At 44.1% G+C, this 21,275-nt stretch overlaps 1 protein-coding gene across 1 annotated transcript in view; it reads left to right on the forward strand.

Annotated features, from left to right (window-relative positions):
- The window catches only part of LOC102276607 (inhibitor of carbonic anhydrase), a 45,535-nt gene extending 28,144 nt beyond the window's left edge, over positions 1 to 17,391 (forward strand). The window contains 7 exon segments of the mRNA XM_070376086.1: positions 1,466 to 1,621; positions 4,879 to 4,911; positions 4,914 to 5,019; positions 11,480 to 11,544; positions 12,304 to 12,488; positions 14,155 to 14,341; positions 15,168 to 17,391. Coding sequence (XP_070232187.1) covers positions 1,466 to 1,621; positions 4,879 to 4,911; positions 4,914 to 5,019; positions 11,480 to 11,544; positions 12,304 to 12,488; positions 14,155 to 14,341; positions 15,168 to 15,202 — 767 coding nt within the window. The 3' untranslated portion in view covers positions 15,203 to 17,391.
- Positions 17,392 to 21,275: the final 3,884 nt, after the last annotated feature.

The following is a 21,275-nucleotide window of genomic DNA, read 5'->3' on the forward strand; positions in this document are numbered from 1 at the left end:
AAAACTATTGTGATAGGGGATCTTGAGATGAAACCAAGTGCTTACTTGGTTTGGAATTTCTTATGAGATAGAGCTAGGGGAGGTGTGGGGGCTTGGAGCATCACAGCATTAAGTGTGGGGTCACAGAGGCCCTGCACCACCTATCTCCGCAGAGGCTTCGGGGTGCAAAGCCACTCACCCCACAGGTTCTCCCCTTCAAAGGGAGCAGAATCTGGGATATATTGTCCCTCTTTCCTCCCTGCTTTCCTGGCTAACAGTCTTAGCTGAATTGAGTCTGTATCCCAAAACCTAAGGAACAGCATATAGTCATTCTGATTATAAAATATATGAAGTCCTAAAGAATTGTAATTGCTTCACGAGTGATTGAAATTTCCAAGAACTGCAGTGATATACAAATGTTCATCAATGAGGATGCTTGGAAGACAGTTCAGGGTGATGGAGAAGGTTAGATTGGAGTAGAGATGGAGAGGAGTTAATCCCGAAGCCACACACACACACACACACACCCCAGATGACAATAGTTAATGCCATTTTGTTGAAATTGTTACAGCTCAAAGAAAGGTACTTTAACAGTGTTTGGCCACTGGAATGGTGTCATAGAGCCCAGTGTGGTAGGCAGGAGAATCTGCTTCACCAAGAAAGTGGCTCTAGTAGTGCTCCTGCTGCTAGCAACATGGCCAGAAACCTATCCATGTAACTTCCCCTTCCCATTCCTAATGTACAGTATGATCGTATTAACACATTTCATCTCCTTCAATAGGTATTAGTACCCAAATGGGTATTACTGTTACCATTTCATTTATGACAGATTTAGGATCCTGGTGATGCTGAGTGACTTATCTGAGGCAGTTTAGTAAGTGGTGAGGGAGGTCTTCCAATGCTATGTTGACTTCCAACTTGAATATATAGACATCTGAACTACAACAGCAAGAAAAGGTGTGTGCATGTGTGTTGGGAGGGGGTGGGAGTGGGGGTGGTGAACCACATTACCCATGATTTCAGTCTCTAAACAGCCTTGGAGTTTAGGTCTTACTCAACAAGCACAATTCTGTCCCAATACTGTGATAGACTACATCAAATGTCAATGGCGTTCCTGTAAAAATCAGGAGCAAGACAAGAATGCACACACTCACCAAATACATTTGGCATTATTTTGTGAGTGAATTCAGTAAAATAAGAAAAGGTTTTTTTTTTTTTTAAATTGAGGAAAGGAAGACATTAAATTGTCATCATTAAAAAATGGTATTACTATAAACCTAGAAAATCAGAGACTTCACTTTAAAAAGGAAGTCATTAAAGTACTTTCTTTTGGACTTCTACTCAACAGAAATACTCAAACAGGTGGCTCCACCCAGTGCTCCCTCCCTGAGAGACTGACAGGTGAAGGTTAGCTGCAGTGGCTCTGGAGTAAATTTTAGGGAGGGCCTGGGAGGTACTGAAATTGCATCTTGGTATCTGTTGCAAGGTTATTACGTTGTGGCAGTGGTCAAGAAGTCAGATGCCAACCTAACCTGGAACTCTCTGCAAGGCAAGAAGTCCTGCCACACTGCAGTTGGCACTTCTGCTGGCTGGAACATCCCCATGGGTTTCCTATACAATCAGACTGGGTCATGTAAATTGGGTAAGTGTGTTCTGAGTGGCGGTGTGCCTATGTAGGGGAGAAATTCAGTTCAACGAATGGCATAAGTGGGTGGTGGACAGGGGCTGGATAGACATGTGGGCAAGCTTCACATCTTCTTAGCAGGACCCCCCTTTCTCCTCCCATCTTGCTTCCGCGGAAGTGGTTTGGCTCAAAGAGCAGATCTCAGGGAAATACACCACTCTTTATGTCTTTCGTCTGGCTCATGGAAGCTGGCTCATGGCTTATGGCTAGACCTTCGGCCTTTATGGCTAGACCTCATGGAAGAGGCCTGTTGGCAAAACGAGAGTGGAGTGTAGAGTGGGGTGTAGGTGTGCGTGTGTAATGTGTGTGCTAGTGTGCATGTGTTGTTTTTCTGTTTAAACTTGCTCTCTTTCTTTAAGTGTGAAAAAGGTTTATTTGGGGAGATATACACCTACACAGAGTGTGGGCCATCTCAGAAGATGAGAGACCTGAACCTGCCTTCTTAATTGAACACGTCACACCAGTACGCTTCAGCTTCACCCTTTGAGTGCTTTAGCTTTCACCGCTCATCTCTCTTACATTTCTGTACTAGTCATTTCAGCCAATACCTAAAAGGCTCCTGCTCCCCTGCTTTCCCCAGCTGTGTGACAAGTCCCAGCCCTGCAGGAACCCCACCACCTGCTCTCTTGGCGCTCTGCCCCTGAGCAGCTTAACACAGGTGGAGGATGTCACAGGGCACAGCAGCTCATTCCATGCAGATGTTCCAGCCGCTGGCCTCAGCATCACCCATACCCCAGACAACTGTAGGCTCATGAGCACGCCTACTGTTCCTCTGCTCCACTCCCCGCACTTCCCAGTAACTACCCTAGTGTCCTAGTTGTCCATACACCTCCAGGCCACTCTCACCTGTCTACCACCCTTTCTGAGCAGATGATCTTGTCTGCCTCTGCAAGAGACACTTGAAGCCATCAGGACAGTTCCCATCAATACCTCACCAACAAAGCCCAGGGCCCCTGCTGGCTGCATCTGCTTAGCAAGTCCTCCTACCCACGTGGCTATCGGTCCCTGCCTCGACCCCTTACCCAAAGCTGCACCCTCAGTTACCATTTCTTCCTCTGGTATATGCAAATTTCTCTCAACCTGTAAAGTCACCCAACGTCTTTCATCTTGAAAAATCTTCCCTCTCCCTACCGTCCCCTCTAGCTCCTAACCTTCTCCTTCTGCCTTTATGGCTGCTGCTGCTGCTTCTGCTAAGTCTCTTCAGTCGTGTCCGACTCTGTGCGACCCCATAGACGGCAGCCCACCAGGCTCCCCCATCCCTGGGATTCTCCAGGAAAGAACACTGGAGTGGGTTGCCATTTCCTTCTCCAATGCATGAAAGTGAAAAGTGAAAGTGAAGTTGCCCAGTCGTGTCCAACTCTTCACGACCCCATGGACTGCAGCCCATCAGGCTCCTCCATCCATGGGATTTTCCAGGCAAGAGTACTGGAGTGGGGTGCCATCGCCTTCTCCACCTTTATGGCTAGACCTCTTAAAATCATGGTCTGAGCCATTCACCCCTGCACTCCCTGCTGTGGGTGACTCCCCTGTCTCATTCCACAGGGAGAACTCTGGTCAAGGCTACCAGGACCTCCGTGTTGCTCAGTTGGAAGGATGGGCTCCAGTCTGTTCCTCCATGAACTTTCTTTGAATCATCTTAAACCACAGTCTCCTGGCTTTTTGTGAAAACACACTAGCTTCTTTTTTCTCTTACCCCTACAAAGTCCCTCTTTCCCAACCTGGTTAATAAATGTTTGAGTTGCTTAAAGCAACTTTTTCCACTTTAAACTCAACCTCCAAGCACTCACATCTATGCCTACAGCCTAGATGACCATCTAAACCAATATTATACGTGCAAAGCTAGGCCCAGAGCAAGCACTAGATCAAGGTTCGCTGCTGTCACTGTGATTAGGTCAATATGCTGACAATGTCAGGTTTTGTCCCTAGCGTGGATTTCTCTTTGACCTCCAAACCTGCATATATTGAACTGCCTGTTTGACATTATCTAATCTTGTATTTGAAAAGTGCATTAAACCTAACCTGTACAAAATAGAATGCATTCTCCCTACCAAGCCTGGTCCTGCCCCAGAGCCACCCAGCTTGCTGGAGGCTCCCAGTCTGTACCCTGGCTCCAGCTGGAAACCAACCTGTCATCCCCGCATACTCATCCAGCCTGAGATTTTAGCTGTCCTCCCTCCACCTAGCTCCTCCCTCTGCTTTGGGAGACTCCAAGCTGCCCTCATGTCCCCTGGACTCCAGCAGTAGCCTGCTGCCTGCACCCCACATCTGTCTTGACTCACCCTGCTAGACCCTTGGCCCAACATTATCTAGCCTGTCAGAGGCTCCCCATTTCTTTACAAATAAAAACAAAATGTACACAAAGATGTAGACCGTCACACGTGGTCTGGACCCTGACCCTTCTCACTCACTGGATCCCTGAGTGGTTCAGGCCCAGGGGGCCTCCATTAAGCTCTCTGTGCTGTCTGCCCCCATCCCCCAACCCTTGCCCTAGCCCTTGCAGATGCTGCTCCCTGTCTAGGAAGCTCATCCTTTGCCCTTCACTAGAGTAACTCCTATTCATTCTTCATCTCTCCACTTGAGACCTCTCCCTGACTCCTAGGTCTGCACCAGGCTCCTTTATTTGTAGCTGTGGAGCCATATTCTTTTTCCCAGAATATGATGTGGAAATACAGTTATGGGGAAATGCTAATTCATGCTGTAGTTACTTGAGTTGTGACTGTCACCCCATGAACTTGGGCTCCAGGAGGGCAGGGCTTCTGTGGTTTCATCATAGTGGTACCCTGGGGCTCAGCACAGGGTTGGGCAGTTGGGCCTCTTGGGCTCCTTCCTGTCCTTCGAGTCATAACTGCAGATCTTGTAAAGATGGACAAGGGCAATAGAGATTGGAAAGTGTGCAGGACAGGGTCAACCAACCAAAACTTCCAATTTCGTCCACTCTCCTAGAGTTAAATCCGTGTCCATCCCTCCCCCTGCTGCCCTGTGCCAGGACTTCAGTGATCTCACAGACCCTTGTCCCAGCTTCAGCCAGGTCCCTTTTACTTTGCTCCAGCTGCAACCATTTTTATTTTTCTATTTCATAGGTGCTTATTTCTAATCATATGGTACTAAACACCTGAATGTGTCTTTATGTCACTCAGGCAATTTTAGCAACAAAATTTGAGGCTTTCTTGCCAACACAGGCAGGGAAAGCTAACCTCTGGTGTCCTCCTGTGCAGATGAGTTCTTCAGTCAAAGCTGTGCCCCTGGGTCTGATCCGAGTCCAGCCTCTGCGCTCTGTGCAGAGGCAGCTTCAAGCCAGCCCACATGTGTGCTCCCAACAGCCATGAGCAGTACTACGGCTCCAGTGGGGCGCTCAGGCAAGTAGCATCTGCCCACTGCCTTTTGCTTTGGTACCAACCCAGTGAACCTCTTGTCCTTTCTCCTTTCTCAGCACCCCACCATCTGGGTGCTGCATTTAGAAGCGGCCAGGACTGGAGAGCAGAAATGCAGATTCCCAGGGGCCCTGAGGACTCAGGTCCGGTCCCTTCCTGGAGCACTCTTGGGCAGAGCTGATGGACTCAGGGCGCCTGGGGAGGGGCAAGAATGATAAGCACAGGTCACAGCCCTACTTCTGCTTTTGATCCTTCCTTCTATATGACTGTGGACAAGTCACAGGATCTTCCAGAGCCCAGTTTGAGATCAAAGGAAGGACACTGAATATATGCATTTTATACCTGTTTGATGAGTACATTTAAAAACACATATTCCTGGGCTCCTCCATTCATTCAATAAATATTTATTGAGCACATAGTAGGTGCAGGCGCTGTTCTAGGTAGGGTGGGTTAGAGCAACAGCAAGACACGTGGCCCCTGTGTCTCATGGGGGGAGTAACACAACGCATAAAGGACGATCACTTCCTGACTGTGGTAAGTGCTATAGGGTGTGTGTATGGGGGCATGGGACCGAGGGGTGTGATGTGACAGTGACTCGGGGTTAATCTTAGAAAAAGTGGTCAGGGAAGGCCTCAGCGTCATGGAGGGGCTGTTAAATATTGAGGGTTAAATACTGAAAGGGAATCAGGCTTGAGAAAATCTGGAGAAGAATAATCCAGGAAGAAGGAACAGCAAGGACAAAGGCAAAGCTAGACAAATCGTGCTGTGCCTGAAGCCAGAGAAGCCCCAGAGAGAGCACTGGGAGGTGGGCCCAGGGAGGGCAGGCTGGGCTTGCAGCCACTGGCTGTTCTGCCCTTGGAGATCTGGCTCAGGAGGTAGAGTTAATGCTAACTATGGAGGGTCCTCGAGGCTGCTATGGAGTTGGGGCTGTGTGGAGAATGTGGGAGCGTCTATAAAGAAGGCTTCTAGTCATCACATGGCCAGACTACTTTGTCCCTCCCTCTCCAAAGCTTTGTCACTTTCATAAACCATACATAAATTACATATTTTCACAGATCCTACCACATAAATATATGAAAAACATTAAACTGAGGCTAAAATATTTGAACTTTTCCTTCCACTGGGATGTGCATCGGTATTAAGGTCCACGGTCCCATTTTGGCATGATTATGATAGCGTCACAGAGACCTCGAGTTCTGTCCAGAACCTCGGGAGTTCCATCGTGAAGATGGGGATGCAAAGAACAGTCTTAGCTCTAGGCATCGCATTCTCCCCACCGCCTCCTGCCTGCCTTGGCTCTGCTTCCAGCTTCCTGTCTCCAGCATTCCTACTGACCTGAGATCCACTGATCCTGTTCTCACCCCCCACTATAAACCTTTCCCCCTCCAGACAACAGCATACGTTCTATAGCCAACCGTGATAATTATTCATTATTCCCCTGTGCACATCCTCAAATGCCAGTCACCTACTCCTGGCTGAACTGCAACCTGGGTTGGCTCCAACATTCCCCTTTGGTGCCAGGGCCTCCAAGCTGACTGGCCTCCGAGTAACGTGATGAGAAGCCAGTTCCAATGAGCCAGACCGTCGCTAGTCCGTTACCATCCCACTCTCTTACAAGACCATTCCATGCTCTTTCCTCTCCTCAGTCATCCAGCGTCTCTTCCTCCATCTATCACACTTTTGTTTCCTCCTTCACCTGAGAAAATTGAGGTCATCCAGATAGAAACACCAGTGTGCCACTGCCATATCTGTGCGTGTGCTAACCTCCATGCCAGTGGGCACGCTGCCACTCCTCCTCCTGGGGACGAGCAGGCCAACTCCTGCTGAGTCTGATCCTGTGCTGGCATCGCCTCCCCGCAGCCTGTTGAAGAGCGTTGCCCAGCATGCCTCTCCTCTTCCTCCTGTATCTCACATCTTTTTATCCACAGAATTACTTCCAGCAGCACACGAACATGCTGCTTCTTTCTCATCCTAAACATAAAGAAATAAGACAAACTTCTCTTGATCTCACTGTCCTCTGCAGCAACCTCCTGTTTCTCACTTCTTTACAACAGAAGTCCTTGAAGGAGGTTACTCTAATGTCCTTGCCCAGTTCAGTTTCTCTCCTTTCAGTCTCCCCCAAACCTAGTTCAAGAAACTGTTCACCTCTCCCTCCCCAACCAATGGAGTTGGTTTTCATTATTGTATTTAAATTATCTACAGAAGACATTCTTCCTCATTGTTGGCAAGTGGGAAGATTATTCCCACCATATCTGCCACTACCCAGCCCCCACCACTAACCCCCATGCACCACAGAAAGTCAATTCCTAGGCAGATTGATAAGAAGTTCAGGGTCCCCAAAGGGGAGAAAGGGGTCTGAGGCTCTCAAAGTGGAGATTGGGAGTCTGGAATTTTCAAGGAGGAGAAAAGGACAAACGTTTTTTTCCCTCTGCATTCCTTGAAGTGAAGTGAAGTCACTCAGTCGTTTCCAACTCTTTGCAACCCCATGGACTATAGCCTACCAGGCTCCTCCCTCCATGGGATTCTCCAGGCAAGAGTACTGGAGTGGGTTGCCATTTCCTTCTCCAGGGGAACTTCCCGACCCAGGGATCGAACCTGGGTCTCCCGCATTCCAGGCAAACGCTTATCCTCTGAGCCACCAGGGAAGCCCTAGTCTCAGTCAATTACACAACTCAGTTTAAACTCTGTACTAGAGATTATACAGCTACAATATATCTGGCTGAAGGACAGTTTCTCCTTCCTGAATACCTCTGACTAATCCTGATATCTTAGAATGTATATTATGGGAGTGGGTCCGGAGGATCTTTCTATTGTCAAATTCTAATCTTGTTATCCTAAAATATAAATTGCTAGAGTAAGTCTGGTAAAATTTTCACAAACTTGAGACATTCTTTTGATTTATTGTAATAACTAATTAAAAGGTGTATACCGCCATTGCTAACACTAGCAAGGGGGTACTCTTTCTGCCCCCTTCTGATATCTATGTCAGAAGCTTTCTCTATCCCTTTTATACTTTAATAAAACTCTATTGCACAAAAGCTCTGAGCAATCAAGCCTTGTCACTGGCCCCAGATTGAATTATTCTCTTCCAGAGGCCAAGAATCCAGGCATCTTTTCGTGGGTCAGCAACAACCTTTCACCACCTTCCACCACACAGCTGAAACTACACTTTAAAAAAATCTATTTATCCGGCTGCATGGGGTCTTCATTGTGGCATGTGGGATCCTTAGATGCAGCATGTGAACCCTTGGTTCTGGCATGTGAGATCTAGTTCCATAATCAGGAGTCAAACCTGGGCCCCAGCATTGGGAGCAAGGAGTCTTAGCCTGTGGACCACCAGGGAACTTCTGAAATTGTCCTTTTAAATCTCCAGGGACCTCTGTGTTGCAAATAAATCCAAAGCCCAGATCACTGGCACCACCCATCTCTTCCTCCTCTTGGATACATTTTCTTCTCTGGCTTCAGGACACCACACTTTCTTGGATTCCCTCCTTCTTCTCCTGTTACTGCATCTCAGCCCCTTTGCTGGCTCTGCTTCATTCCCTGACCCCTATGTATTGGCAGGCCCCGGGGCTCCAGCCTTGGTCTTGTCTCTTAATGCTCAGACTTTAGTGGTTTTATCTAGTTCTTGTTGTTGTTCAGTCGCCCAGTCATGTCCAACTCTTTGCAACCCCATGGACTATAGCATATCAGGCCCCTCTGTTCTTCACCATCTCCTGGAGTTTGCCCAAGTTCATGTTCATTGCATCAATGATGCCATCCAACCATCTCATCTTCTGACGCCCACTTCTCCTTCTCCATAGTAGTTCTATGTTGACAATCCCCAAATTTACATTCCTCTTCAGACATCTCTTCAAAACACCAGATGAAACTCCAAACTCATACACCTAACTGCCTACTGGGCATGTCCACTTGGATGTCTAATCACCAGGTCAAGTTTAAATGTCCCAAACTGAGCTTTTGGAATTTCACACACTCCCACCCAAACCAGCACCTCCTGCAGTCTTCCCCATCTCAGTTAAAGGCAACTCTGTTTTTCCTTTTGGAAAAAGTCAAAGTCTTGATGTGTCTTAACCATGTCTCCTCTCTTTCTCTGAGGCCCTGTATCATCATATTATGTTATCTCTACCTGCAAAGGGTAACGAGAACTGACCTCATCACCCATCTCTGCTGATACCACCTTGATCTAAACCACCATTATCTCTTCCCGGATTATAACCCCTAACAGAAATCCATGTGTCTCCCCTGTCCCCCTCCCCCACCACAGTCTAGCTTCAACACAGCATTGAGGGTGATTGTCAGCCCAGTTCAGGGGGAATCTTCCTGCTCACACAACTCACGCCCTGAAGTTGTGTTGTAAAGTCCTAGCTGCTTCCAGTGTGACCAGGTGGATTGAAGGGGATGGGGAGGCCTAGACAGAACTCAAAAAATATTAACACTTGGTAGACCAAATAAGAGCCAAGAATTAGAAAACAATGTTACACAAAGGGAATTTTGTGTTCTTAGATTTAAAAATCACATTACAGTACTACTTAATACTGTGATCAATACAGGCTGGTTTATGTGATGAAAGACAAATCAGTGAAAGAGAAAAGACTTCCAAGACAGATACATAGACATATTATGTTTAGTCTAAAACAAAGATGACTGGAGAAAGGATGGACTTGGGACATCAAATAAAACAAGTACAATGAATGGGCTCTGGTGACCCAGGCGGGAGCAGATTCAATAGTGAGTCAGTCCCCTAAGATGACTGGCAGGGGTCAGGGAGTCCTGTGCAGGAATGCTGATGGTAGGTGCTATGACGCTCTTAGGTGTTTGGATGACTTTAGGGGAGAGGCCCATTGCTAAGGGCAGTGTAGGGTCAAGGCAAGGCTTAGTGTTTGTTTATTTTTTCAAAAAACCATAAATACTGATGGAAAGAGACCAGTGAAGAGGGTTATAGAGGGGAAAGAGGATGACTGCCATGGAAAGTGCCTGAGTGTGGGTCGAGGTGGGGTGCAGAGCCCCTGGGGAGGAGACTTTAGCTGGAGGGAGGCCTTCCCTCCTCCTTTGTCCCTGGAGGGCAGGAGAGTGCTAGAGTCTAGGGCTGCCAGATTCAACAGAAGGATGCTGAAAGGAAGCCCACATGATGATCTCTTTATTTCTTCTGTGAAGCCAGAGTACATGACAGAGTGTAAGTGTTGTGGAGGGGTGTATGGAGAGACAGAGGTTTACAGGAAGTGGGAGAACATTTTGGGGTCCCTGCTCTGTAGAATGGCTTACCTGGTGGCTCAGACAGTAAAGAATCTGCCTGCAATGAGGGAAACTTGGGTTTGATCCCTGGGTTGGGAAGATCCCCTGGAGGAGGGCTGGTGACCCATTCCAGTATTCTTGCCTGGAGAATCCCCATGGACAGAGGAGCCTGGTGGGCTGCAGTCCATGGGATCACAAAGAGTCGCAGGGACACTGTCTCAGGCACTGGTCTCTCATACTCACTTGAGCACACTTCCACAGGGCTTATTCAAACCCAGAGGGCTGAACCCCACTCCAGAGTTCCTGAGCCAGTGAGTCCAGGGCCCAAGAATGTGCATTTATAACCCATTACCAGAGTTGCTGATGCTGCTGGTCCAGCCCACTCTTGGAAAGTCACAGGTCTAGAGTGGAGAAGGGATGCCAGAATGTCCAGGTGAAGTTAAGGATCGGGGAGCTCTTGTCTACCTCACTGCTGAGGTGCAGACACACCTGAGACAGACGATTGGGCTCATGAATGAGCCTGGGATTATTGGGGGGAGGTTGTTAAGACAAAGAAATAGGACAAGATTGCTTAGGAAAATTTCTGGGAGTAACTGATTCTAGTGAAGGATAGAGGGGCCTGATGATGGGACAGAGAAAACTGGAGAGGTGTTCCTAAAAATTAATAATATCAATTTCCAACTGAGTGAATGTCACAAAACTTATTTTTAGTGTGCTCAACGTTTCTCCCAAAGCATGCACCTCAAACACTGAGAAACATTTTTCAGGAGATTAAGCATGAAAAATATCTCGTGATACATGCACATTAACTTTTGTTAAGGCTGTGTAGACACATAAGGTGTGACAAGGCTCCTTCAGAATCACATCTTCCACACTGATTTTAATCTCTGACATGAGTTTTGATCCAGCCAGAGAATTATCTTTGGATAGCCCTGTTAATAGAACACAAGCATCTCCCGTGGAGAAACCAATCACTGTTTAAGGAAGCAAGCAACGGGTATCTAACAGTGGAATCTAAATAAGCAGATTTCTTTTTCTAGGACATTTCTTCTGAAGTTACCAGGGACAGCAGGCGTTAGAGCAGTGTGTGTGGAGTAAGATGTGCCCAGTTGCCTGGGGGAGGGGGTGGGAGCTCCCAGGGATTCCATCTTGGAGCGGCTCTCTCCCGCCTCTGTGGGCCCTCCTTGCTGACCTGGCTCTCTCTGTGCAGGTGTCTGGTTGAGAAGGGAGATGTGGCCTTTGTGAAGCACCCCACGGTCCTGCAGAACACCGACGGTATGGACTGGCACTGCCCTTTCCTCCCTCAGGAAAACTCAGAGTCCTTCCTGGGAAATCACTCCCCAGGCAGTCATGTTGGTCCTAACATTCTTTATTTAGGGAATGAAAAAATTCTTCATGTCTGCTCAAACTGGACAGGGTTGGTTATCACATTGGCCTTGAACCCAACCGACAAACACACAAAGGCCGCAGTCCATAGAAGCATGTCTGGCTGTCTTGATTTTTATGCATTCTTTGTATTTTCTGGACACAAGTTTTTGTCAGCTATATGTAATGCACATATCTTGTCCCTCTTTGAAAATACTTGCCTTTAACTTTTTTTTTTTTTTGGCCATGCTGTGAGTCTTGTGGGGTCTTAGTTCCCCACCAGGAGTTGAACCTGCGCCCAGCAGTAGAAGCCTGGAGTCCTAACCATTGAACCACCAGGGAATTCCCTGCTTTCTTAATGATGTCTTTTGATGAACATTCTTCATTTTAATATAGTTTTCATTTTAATATAGTTTAATCAGCCGATCTTCTGTTTTTTGACTAGCACTTTTCAGGCCTGTTGAGGAAATCTTTGCCTTTAACAGGACTGACAAATGAATTTATGAGTTTGTGAATGTTTCTCTTCCGTTTTATTGTAAAGGCTTTATTGTTCTGTTTGTGCCTTTGTCATTCTCCCAGGCACTGGTGGGCAGTCACACCCCCCAGTGAGGGTGCCTTGACTGAAGTCATTAGCTGTGACCCCTCCACCTCCTCTCTCTCTCTCTCCAGGAAAGAACCCTGAAGCCTGGGCGAAGAATCTAAAACCCGAGGACTTCCAGCTGCTGTGCCTTGATGGCTCTAGGAAGCCTGTGACTGAGGCTCAGAGCTGCCACCTGGCCATAGTCCCAAGTCATGCTGTGGTCTCGAGGAAAGATAAGGCAGATTTTGTCCGCAGAATGCTCTTCAACCAACAGGTGTGGGAATTCAGTCCTCATCCCCCACATGAATGCTCAGCTCACTTGCAGAGCTGCACAGACACACCCCAGTTCAGTTGCACACTCTTTCTCCCTGGGCAGTGGAGCCTGCCTCTGATGAAAGTGGGAGGCTGGTGGCTGTGCTCACTTCTTGCTCTGGGGCTGTCTAGAGTATCCCAGTGGACTGGAAGAGTCCAGACACATGGGCATCTCAAGTGTCTCCCTGAGACTGAGCAGAGTCATGGTACCTCCTGGGCTTGTTCTGTCCTGGAAATAAGGGAGTCAGCCCAGGTGCCCTTCCCACCAGGCAGGGCTACATGTTGGAAAGGTGAAACAGGGATTACTCTGCCTGACCAAAAGAGGATCTCACTGTGTTTCTTGAAGCTGGGCAAGCTGAGCACTATTTTGGGCTTCATGAAAGTCGAACATTCAGATAACTCATAACCTCTATAGGCAGCCAAAAAGGGCTGACCCTAGGGAATAGTGGCTGCCTGAATCAGATGATTTTTTTTTTTTTTTTTGATCCCAAAGCCTCATCTGCCTTTTGCCCAAGTGCACCCTATTCCTGGAGGAGCCCCAAATGAGTAATCTATATCTTAGCATATGCTGTTGACACATCCTGGTTAAAGGATGATGACCCAGAGGCAGCTGGCAACACAAGAGGCTCTTCGACTTGGGCTTTTGAAGGGATGGTTCCATCCAGGGTAAGCTGCCATCTCCACTACAAGGGAAGTGGACAAAGGAAGTAGGGGGGAGAGGCAGGAAGCAATGGAAATGATCAGTGTCTGGGTCAGGTTCAGAGAACAGAAGATGCAAGGTAGCAAGGGATCTGGTCACAGGAAAACATGTAAAGATGACTCAGAGAGTTGAAAACATCCACCAGTTGTTGGTGGGATAGTAATAGAGCAGTGAATTTGGGGCTCTTTTTATTTAGCAGTTGCTTTACATACATTGGGCTTCCCTGTATTCTTTATCAGATAGTGAAGAATCTGGCTGCAATGCAGGGGATGCAGGTTCGATCCCTGGGTGAGGAAGATCCCTTGGAGAAGGGAATGGCTACCCACTCCAGTGTTTTTGCCTGGAGAATTCCATGGACAGAGGAGTCCATGGGGTTGCAAAGAATTGGACATGAGTGAATGACTAACACTCTCACTTTTTGCATATATCATGTCAGTATCTAATGTAATTACCTCCATTTACAAATGAGTAAATTGAAGTTCAGGTGTTTCCACCTTGGTGCAGTGGGAAACCATTTGTGGCACAAGAGATGCAGTTTTGGTTGCTGGGTTGGGAAGATCCCCTGGAGAAGGAAATGGCAACCCACTCCAGTATTCTTGCCTGAAAAATTTCATGGACAGAGGAGCCTGGTGGGCTCTAGTCCCTGGGGTCCCAAAGAGTCAGACACGACTGAGTATGCACACGTACAAACTGAAGGTCACTGAGCTCAGTCAAGAATTTTCTTAAGTCACATGATGAGAAAAGCTAGGGCCTGCCTTTGAACCCAGAGGACTTTTTGCCATTTTGTTCCAGTGCCTCCTGAGCTGTTGCTGTGTCCCAGGGTTGCCAGGGGCTGGAGCCGAGCAGGCCAGCAGACTTGGGGCTTCTGATGCAGAACACGTGGCCCGGGCTGCTGGTCACTTACTTTCTGTCTGTCTGTCTGACCCAGGAGCTCTTCGGAAGAAATGGGTTTGAATACATGATGTTCCAGCTGTTTAAATCCCCAGCCAAAGACCTGCTCTTCAGTGATGACACGGAATGTCTGGCTAACCTTCAGGACAGAACAACTTACCAAAAATACTTAGGGCCAGAGTATCTTCAGGCTATTGCTAATGTGAAGCATTGCTTACGCTCTGGTGAGTAGAATAAATACCGAGGAGCAGTTACATGTGCGTCAAGGCAAACATGTTTGTCTTAAAGATGACCTTGTGCCAAGCCTGGGCCAGTACCAATAGGAGCATAAAGATTCAGAGGGCTTGCTCCTGGCCCTGCAGGAAGATTCAGGCTTACCAGGGAAGCAACTCAATTAGGCAACTGTATAAGATACTACCTGAAAAGGCCAAATTGTTTGAAGGAGACAGAGGGTACAGCAGAACTAGAGATCTTTTGCAAATTGAACTTGTTTACATGTCCTTGTCTGTTTTCTTTGGCTACTAGAATGAAAATGTGTGTTAGCATTTCAGTGTAGGGAGAAGGTTGGAAATGACACATATACCACTCACAGAGGACCAATTTGCAAAGATTTTAAGTAAAACCTATAGATAATACTTTATACAATTTAATAGAAACAAAGTATTAGCACTAAGTAGGCCATTTCTACATATATACATACATGGAAGTAGCACTAAGTATATCATTTCTCTCTATTTTTGTGTATTGTAGAAATGGCACAGCCACCTCTAAAAGAAATAAGTTGGAGAAATAAAATTAGACCTGGAATAATCAAATTATTGGGAGTATGCCTGAATTTTTGTTAAATTATATCATGTGTTAAAGATGAGGAGAGCAGGAGAGGAAAATGTAGATGTTTAAGAATAGCACTGACATCAGTTAGAGGGATGAGAGAGAAATTTAAAAAGAATATTTATTATCTACCATTTATTTTTAGAAAATAGGAAAAGGATCGTGTTTAATAAGCCCAGGCAGTACCTGACGATCTTTCTCTTATGTTACCGCTCACAGAACTTCTGGATGCCTGCACATTTCATGGAAATTAAAAACTGATCAAAGTGGGCAAACACAGAGATGCTCAGAGCCTGAAAATACAGTGGGGTCACATCCTCACTTGTCTGCGTGGTGGGTCTGTGTTAACATCACTTGTCTTTATAATTGTGTACTGTAACTGATGCGAAAGTTGGAATGAATAAAAATTATTGTGTCTTCTCAGAAAACCATGAAATGTTCTCAGATTTTTAGGGGGAGGGCAAGAGAATGATTTCTTTATGCTAGAATTGTGCTTGTGAAAATTTAGTATTTATTAAATTATATGTATTTTAAAGACCTCTGCAAGACTAACTCAACTTCCCTGTCTATTCTTTGATTATTTTACCCAAGAGTCAACTCACTTAAATTGAATTTAAGCAATAAATCTGTCTGAAGGGAGTCTTTGAGGGGTGATTATAAGTGTGCAAAGAAAGCATCAGTATGCGTGCAGTATCCAGGACTTACATAATGAAAATAAAGAAGAAAGAATGAGTTTGTGCATTTTAAAGGTATACTCATGTATTTAAAATTCATAATTTCAGGTAGAATTAAACTCCTGATCAGATTAATTGAAAAATATCAAAATTACTGTAAAAATCTAATCCTACTATCCTTCCTCACTCAATTTCCTGAAAGTGTGATTTACATTTACTTAAGTGAGTTTCTTGTCAGAGATTTTACCATTTCTGTTATTACCATGATTCCAGCCTATGGTGGAATAAACATTGTATGGGAACCCAAGTTATATACTGTGAAGTACAGTTTGGTGTTTGGACCTCTGCTTCTGCCTGTGAAAGAGTAACCAGTACAGAATTTGCTCCTCTTCCATAAACAACTAAAAAACTGGGGAAAAATATAGTTGCACAAATGTTTTTAAACACTGGACGATAATAGTGCAGGACTATATGATCCTTGAAAGAGGGCAAAGAAAAGTGGTGAGCACAGTGATGACCTTAGTCTTTGCCTAGAGGAAATTTCCAGATGAGAGCAAAGGGAGGAGGAACCCACAAGAGCCCATCACGTTTGAGTTGAGGAACAAAGATAGGAGTTTGGGGAAGCCAAAGTGACTGGAACTTGATTGGCATACAGCAGAGATACGTACTGGAATCTGCTTGAAATGCTTGGCCAAATGCTAATCTTCCTGTGTGTAAAATGAAACTGAAGTCTGTCAGGCTAGGCAGAGAATGACTGTGAGAGATCTAGAAGCTGAACAATGCCCAGGGCTCCCATAAGACCAGGAATCAATTAGGGTCCTAACCAACCAGTGTGAAGAGACCCCACTGAACACCTAAGCTTTTCACTGAAGGCAGCTGGGGTGAAATAGCTGTAGTTTAAGGCCTGCTCCCGGAGAAGGCAATGGCACCCCACTCCAGTACTCTTACCTAGAAGATCCCACGGACGGAGGAGCCTGTGCAGTCCATGGGGTCGCTAAGAGTCAGACACTACTGAGCGACTTCACTTTCACTTTTCACTTTCATGCATTGAAGAAGGAAATGGCAACCCACTCCAGTGTTCTTGCCTGGAGAATCCCAGGGACAGAGGAGCCTGGTGGACTGCTGTCTATGGGGTCACACAGAGTCGGACACGACTGAAGTGACTTAGCAGCAGCAGCAGCAGCAAGGCCTGCTCCATAACTGTCCTTACTGAGAGTGACAGTAACCCTTGTGGGATAAACCAGATCTGCAAGTCACTTACTTGACTGTCCTCTAAAATAAACCTCAATATTCACTAAAGGAATACAACAAAATCTCAACAGGATGGCATGTATAATATCTAGATGTGGCATGAGAAGATTGTTAGATGTGTAAAGAAGCTCAAAACGTGACCCAGAGTCATCAAAAAATCAACCAATGGAAACACACCTAGAAACCACAGAGATGATGGTATTCGGACAATGAACTTTGAACAGTTGTAATAAACAGGCCTAAGGATTTAAATGAAAACTTGAAGGAGAATTTCCTGCCCTCTAATGGTTAGGACTCTGCCCTTTCACTGCCAAGGGCCCGGGTTTGCTCCTAATGGGGGAACTAAGTCACACAGCCAAAAATAAATAAATGAATAAGTGAATAAATAAATGAACATAGCAAAGAAAAACCTGTTAGATTTTTGAAAGAATTAGTGACAAATATACAGTGGCAAAGTTTGTGTTTCAAGGAATTTGTTTCATCTAAATTGTCTATTTTTGCCATAAAATTGTTCAAAATATTTTCTTATTCTTTTAGTATTTATGAGATGTCTAGTGATATCTCTTCTTCCATTTTCCTACTAGTAATTTGTATTTTCTCTCTTTTTTCTTGACCCATATAGCTATAGCTTTATCAATATTCTTGAACTTCTCAAAAATTAATTTTTTATAAATTTTCACTACTATCTTTTAATCTCACTTTCTGTTCTTAGCCTTCCTTCTACTTATTTTTCATTTATTTTTCCTTTTTCTCTTAGATTCTTAAGGTGCAGGCTTATATCAATGTTTAGAACATTTTATTTTTCTAATACAGGTACTTAAAATTATAAATTTCCATCCAAGCACTACTTTAGCTGCATCCCTAAATTTTGATATGTTTATTTTCATTATCATTGAGGTAAATTTTTTCCAGTTTTTCAAAGATTACTTCTTTGATCTGTTGATTATCTAAAAGCTATTTTTAATTTCCAAATATTTGGCAATTTTCCAGATATGCTTTTGTAGTTTATTTCTATGTTCCAGGTATACTTTTTTTTTTAATAGATATTCTTAATTGTTTGGTATAGTTCTGTAATATGTAGTATAGTATTATAAGTAGCAGTTAGGTCAAGTTGGTTCAACTTATTATTCAAATCCTCTGCCTTGACTCATTTTCTATCAACTTTTTGCATTAGCTACTGAGAGAAGACAGTTAAAGTCTCCAACTAAAAGTATGAATTTTCTCATTTCTCCATCCAGTTTGATCAGACTGTGCGTTATGTATTTGGAGGTTTTGTTAGGTACATACACATTTAGGATGTCAGGCTTTCTTGATGAACTGACTCTGTTACCATTATGAGATGTCCCTAGTTGTCCAGTAACACTTTTTCTCTTTAAGTTTATTAATTGGGTATTAATATGACTCTTTCTTCTGATAGTTTCTTCTTGGTTTATTGTATTACATTCTTTTACTTTTAATCCATGTTTCTTTCTATTTAGGAGGGCTTCTTACAAAGAAATATAGCTTTTTTTTTTTTTTTCATTCAGTGTGACATTCTTTTTTCTTTTAAATGAAGTGTTTAGTTCATTTATGTATAACATAATTGTTGATGTTTGTTTTCTGTCTCATCTGTTCTTCATTCCTTATTTCCTCTTTTCTGCCTTCTATTGGATTAATTGAATAATTTTTAGTATTTCACTTTATGTTCTCTATTAGTTTGTTATTCTCTATTGGTTTATTATTTTATTTCTTTGTTATTCTATAATAATAATTTTTATTTTTATAAATAAAAAGATATTTGTTTTAAATATCTTCTCGAAAGTTTGTAATATACATATTTATCTTAAGACTGGCATCAAATAACTTTATATCACTTTGTGGATAACGTATTGGGTTGGCCAAAAAGTTCATTTAGGTTTTCTGTAACATCTTATTTTTGGCCAACCCAGTAAGACCCTGTAATAGTGCAGCTCTACCTTCACCAGTGGAGTGTGGATAAACTTTTAACAACCAGATGTTCAAGGTAAAAAGGGCCCAGATTGGTATCATTCGCCAGTTTCACAGAGCACATTCCCTTGCCATGAATGATTTCAAACTATCAAAGTAATGTCAGAGATGAGAAGAGATACACAGACAGCCTTTGCAAGCCAGCACAAGCTAGCTGCACTACCTCCCTGACTTCTCTGGTTTATTTTTTGTGCTTTTATTATCAGACATTTTACTCCTACATATGGTTAGAAACTCCACAATGAAATATATACAAAATAATAGAGGTGATAGTTTTACATCAAGCTGTCAATTACCTTTTAATGATATTTTAAAATGAATTTGGAATAGCTCTAGCTGCTATTTCAAATCCTAAAAGATGATGCTGTTAAAGTGCCACACTTAATATGCCAGCAAATTTGGAAAACTCAGCAGGGGCCATAGGACTGGAAAAGATTAATTTTCATTACAAGCCCAAAGAAGGGCAACGCCAAAGAATGTTCAAACTACTGCACAGTAGCACTCATTTCACGTGCTAGCAAGGTAATGCTCAAAATCCTCCAAGCGAGACATCAACAGTACATGAACTGAGAACTTCTAGATGTACAAGCTGGATTTACAAAAAGCAGAGGAACCAGAGATGGAATTGCCAACATCCATTGGATCATAGAAAAAGCAAGAGAATTCCAAAAAAACACCTACTTCTGCTTCATTGACTATGCTAAAGCCTTTGACTGTGTGGATCATGACAAACTGTTGAAAATTCTTAAAGAAATAGGAATATGAGACCACCTTACCTGTCTCCTGAGAAACCTGTATGCAAGTCAAGAAGCAACAGTTAGAACTGGACATGGAGCAACCAGTATTACTGGTTCAAAATTCAGAAAGGAGTACATCAAAGTTGTATACTGTCACCCAGCTTTTATTTAACTTATATGCAGAGTACATCATGCAAAATGCCAAACTGGATGAAGCACAAGCTGGAATCAAGATTTCTGGGAGAAATATCAATAACTTCAGATATGCAGATGACACCACCCTTATTGCAGAAAGTAAAGAGGCATTAAAGAGCCTCTTGATGAAGGTAAAAGAGGCTTAAAACTCAACATTCAAAAAACTAAGATCATGGCATCCAGTCCCATCACTTCATGGCAAATAGGTGAGGAAACAATGGAAACAGCCAAAGATTTCATTTTCTTGGGCTCTAAAATCTCTGCAGATGGTGACTGCAGCCATGAAATTAAAAGACGCTTGCTCTTTGAAAGAAAAGCTATGACAAACCTACACAGTGTATTAAAAAGCTGAGACATTACTTTGCCAACAAAGGTCCATATAGTCAAAGCTGTGGTTTTTCCAGTAGTCATGTACGGGTGTGAGAGTTGGACCATAAAGAAGGCTGAGCACCGAAGAACTGATGCTTTCAAACTGTGGTATTGGAGAAAACTCTTGAGAGTCCCTTGGACTGCAGGGAGATCAAACCAGTCAATCCTAAAGGAAATCAATCCTGAATATTCACTGGAAGGACTGATAGTGAAATTGAAGCTCCAATACTTTGGCCACCTAATGTGAAGAGTGGACTCATTGGAAAAGGCCCTGATGCTGGGAAAGATAAAAGGCAGGAGGAGAAGGAGACAACAGAGGATGAGATTGTTGGAATGGTGTCATCGACTCGATGGACATGAGTTTGAGCGATCTCCGGGAGATGGTGAAGGACAGGGGAAGCCTCGCGTGTTGCAGTCCATAGCATTGCGAAGAGTCTAATATGACTTAGCTACTGAACAACAACAACAACAGAAAATGAAAAAAATCTTTAGTATTTACCCACATCTTTACTGTTTCTGCCTCTGTCCATACTTTGTGTAGCTTGGAGATTTTAGATATTTTGTGGATACTTCTTTCTGGCTTGCTTTATTGTCTGTAGATATGTTATTTTTCATCTTATTTAATTTTTGGTAATAACTTCATATAGTATTTGACCATGATACTTTCTGGTATTCAGTTTTAGGTGAAATTTGCTTTCCTGAACTTTTAGAATAAGGCTATTTTCAAGAAAGCGTTTCTTACTTTACAGAGCTCCATCTTCTGTTGTTTTGTGCATTATTCAAAAACATAGTTCCTTGCTTTCTTGGGTTTCTTGGTTTTATGTCTTTGTCCACTTTGGTCTAGACCTTCTTTTTACTTCCTCCTTGTTTTCCTTTTCCTATACAAATTTTATTCCACTTTCAGTGGTCTCTTGCTCCAGACAGCTCCAGGTCATTTTGTCCTTCTTGATTGGGAAAGATTTTCACACCTGGTCCTAGGTTATCTCCTTGCAAGATATCCCTAGGAAGCCACAGGCATGCTTATCCTTTACACTGGAGCTTTTATCCTTTACCCAGTGACTATGGCCTCTGATTGGCTTTGAGTTTCTACCACCAGTTCCCCCCACCAGGAGAGC

This window comes from Bos mutus, chromosome 1 (assembly GCF_027580195.1).
Source record: "Bos mutus isolate GX-2022 chromosome 1, NWIPB_WYAK_1.1, whole genome shotgun sequence".
Classification (NCBI taxonomy): Eukaryota; Metazoa; Chordata; class Mammalia; order Artiodactyla; family Bovidae; genus Bos; species Bos mutus.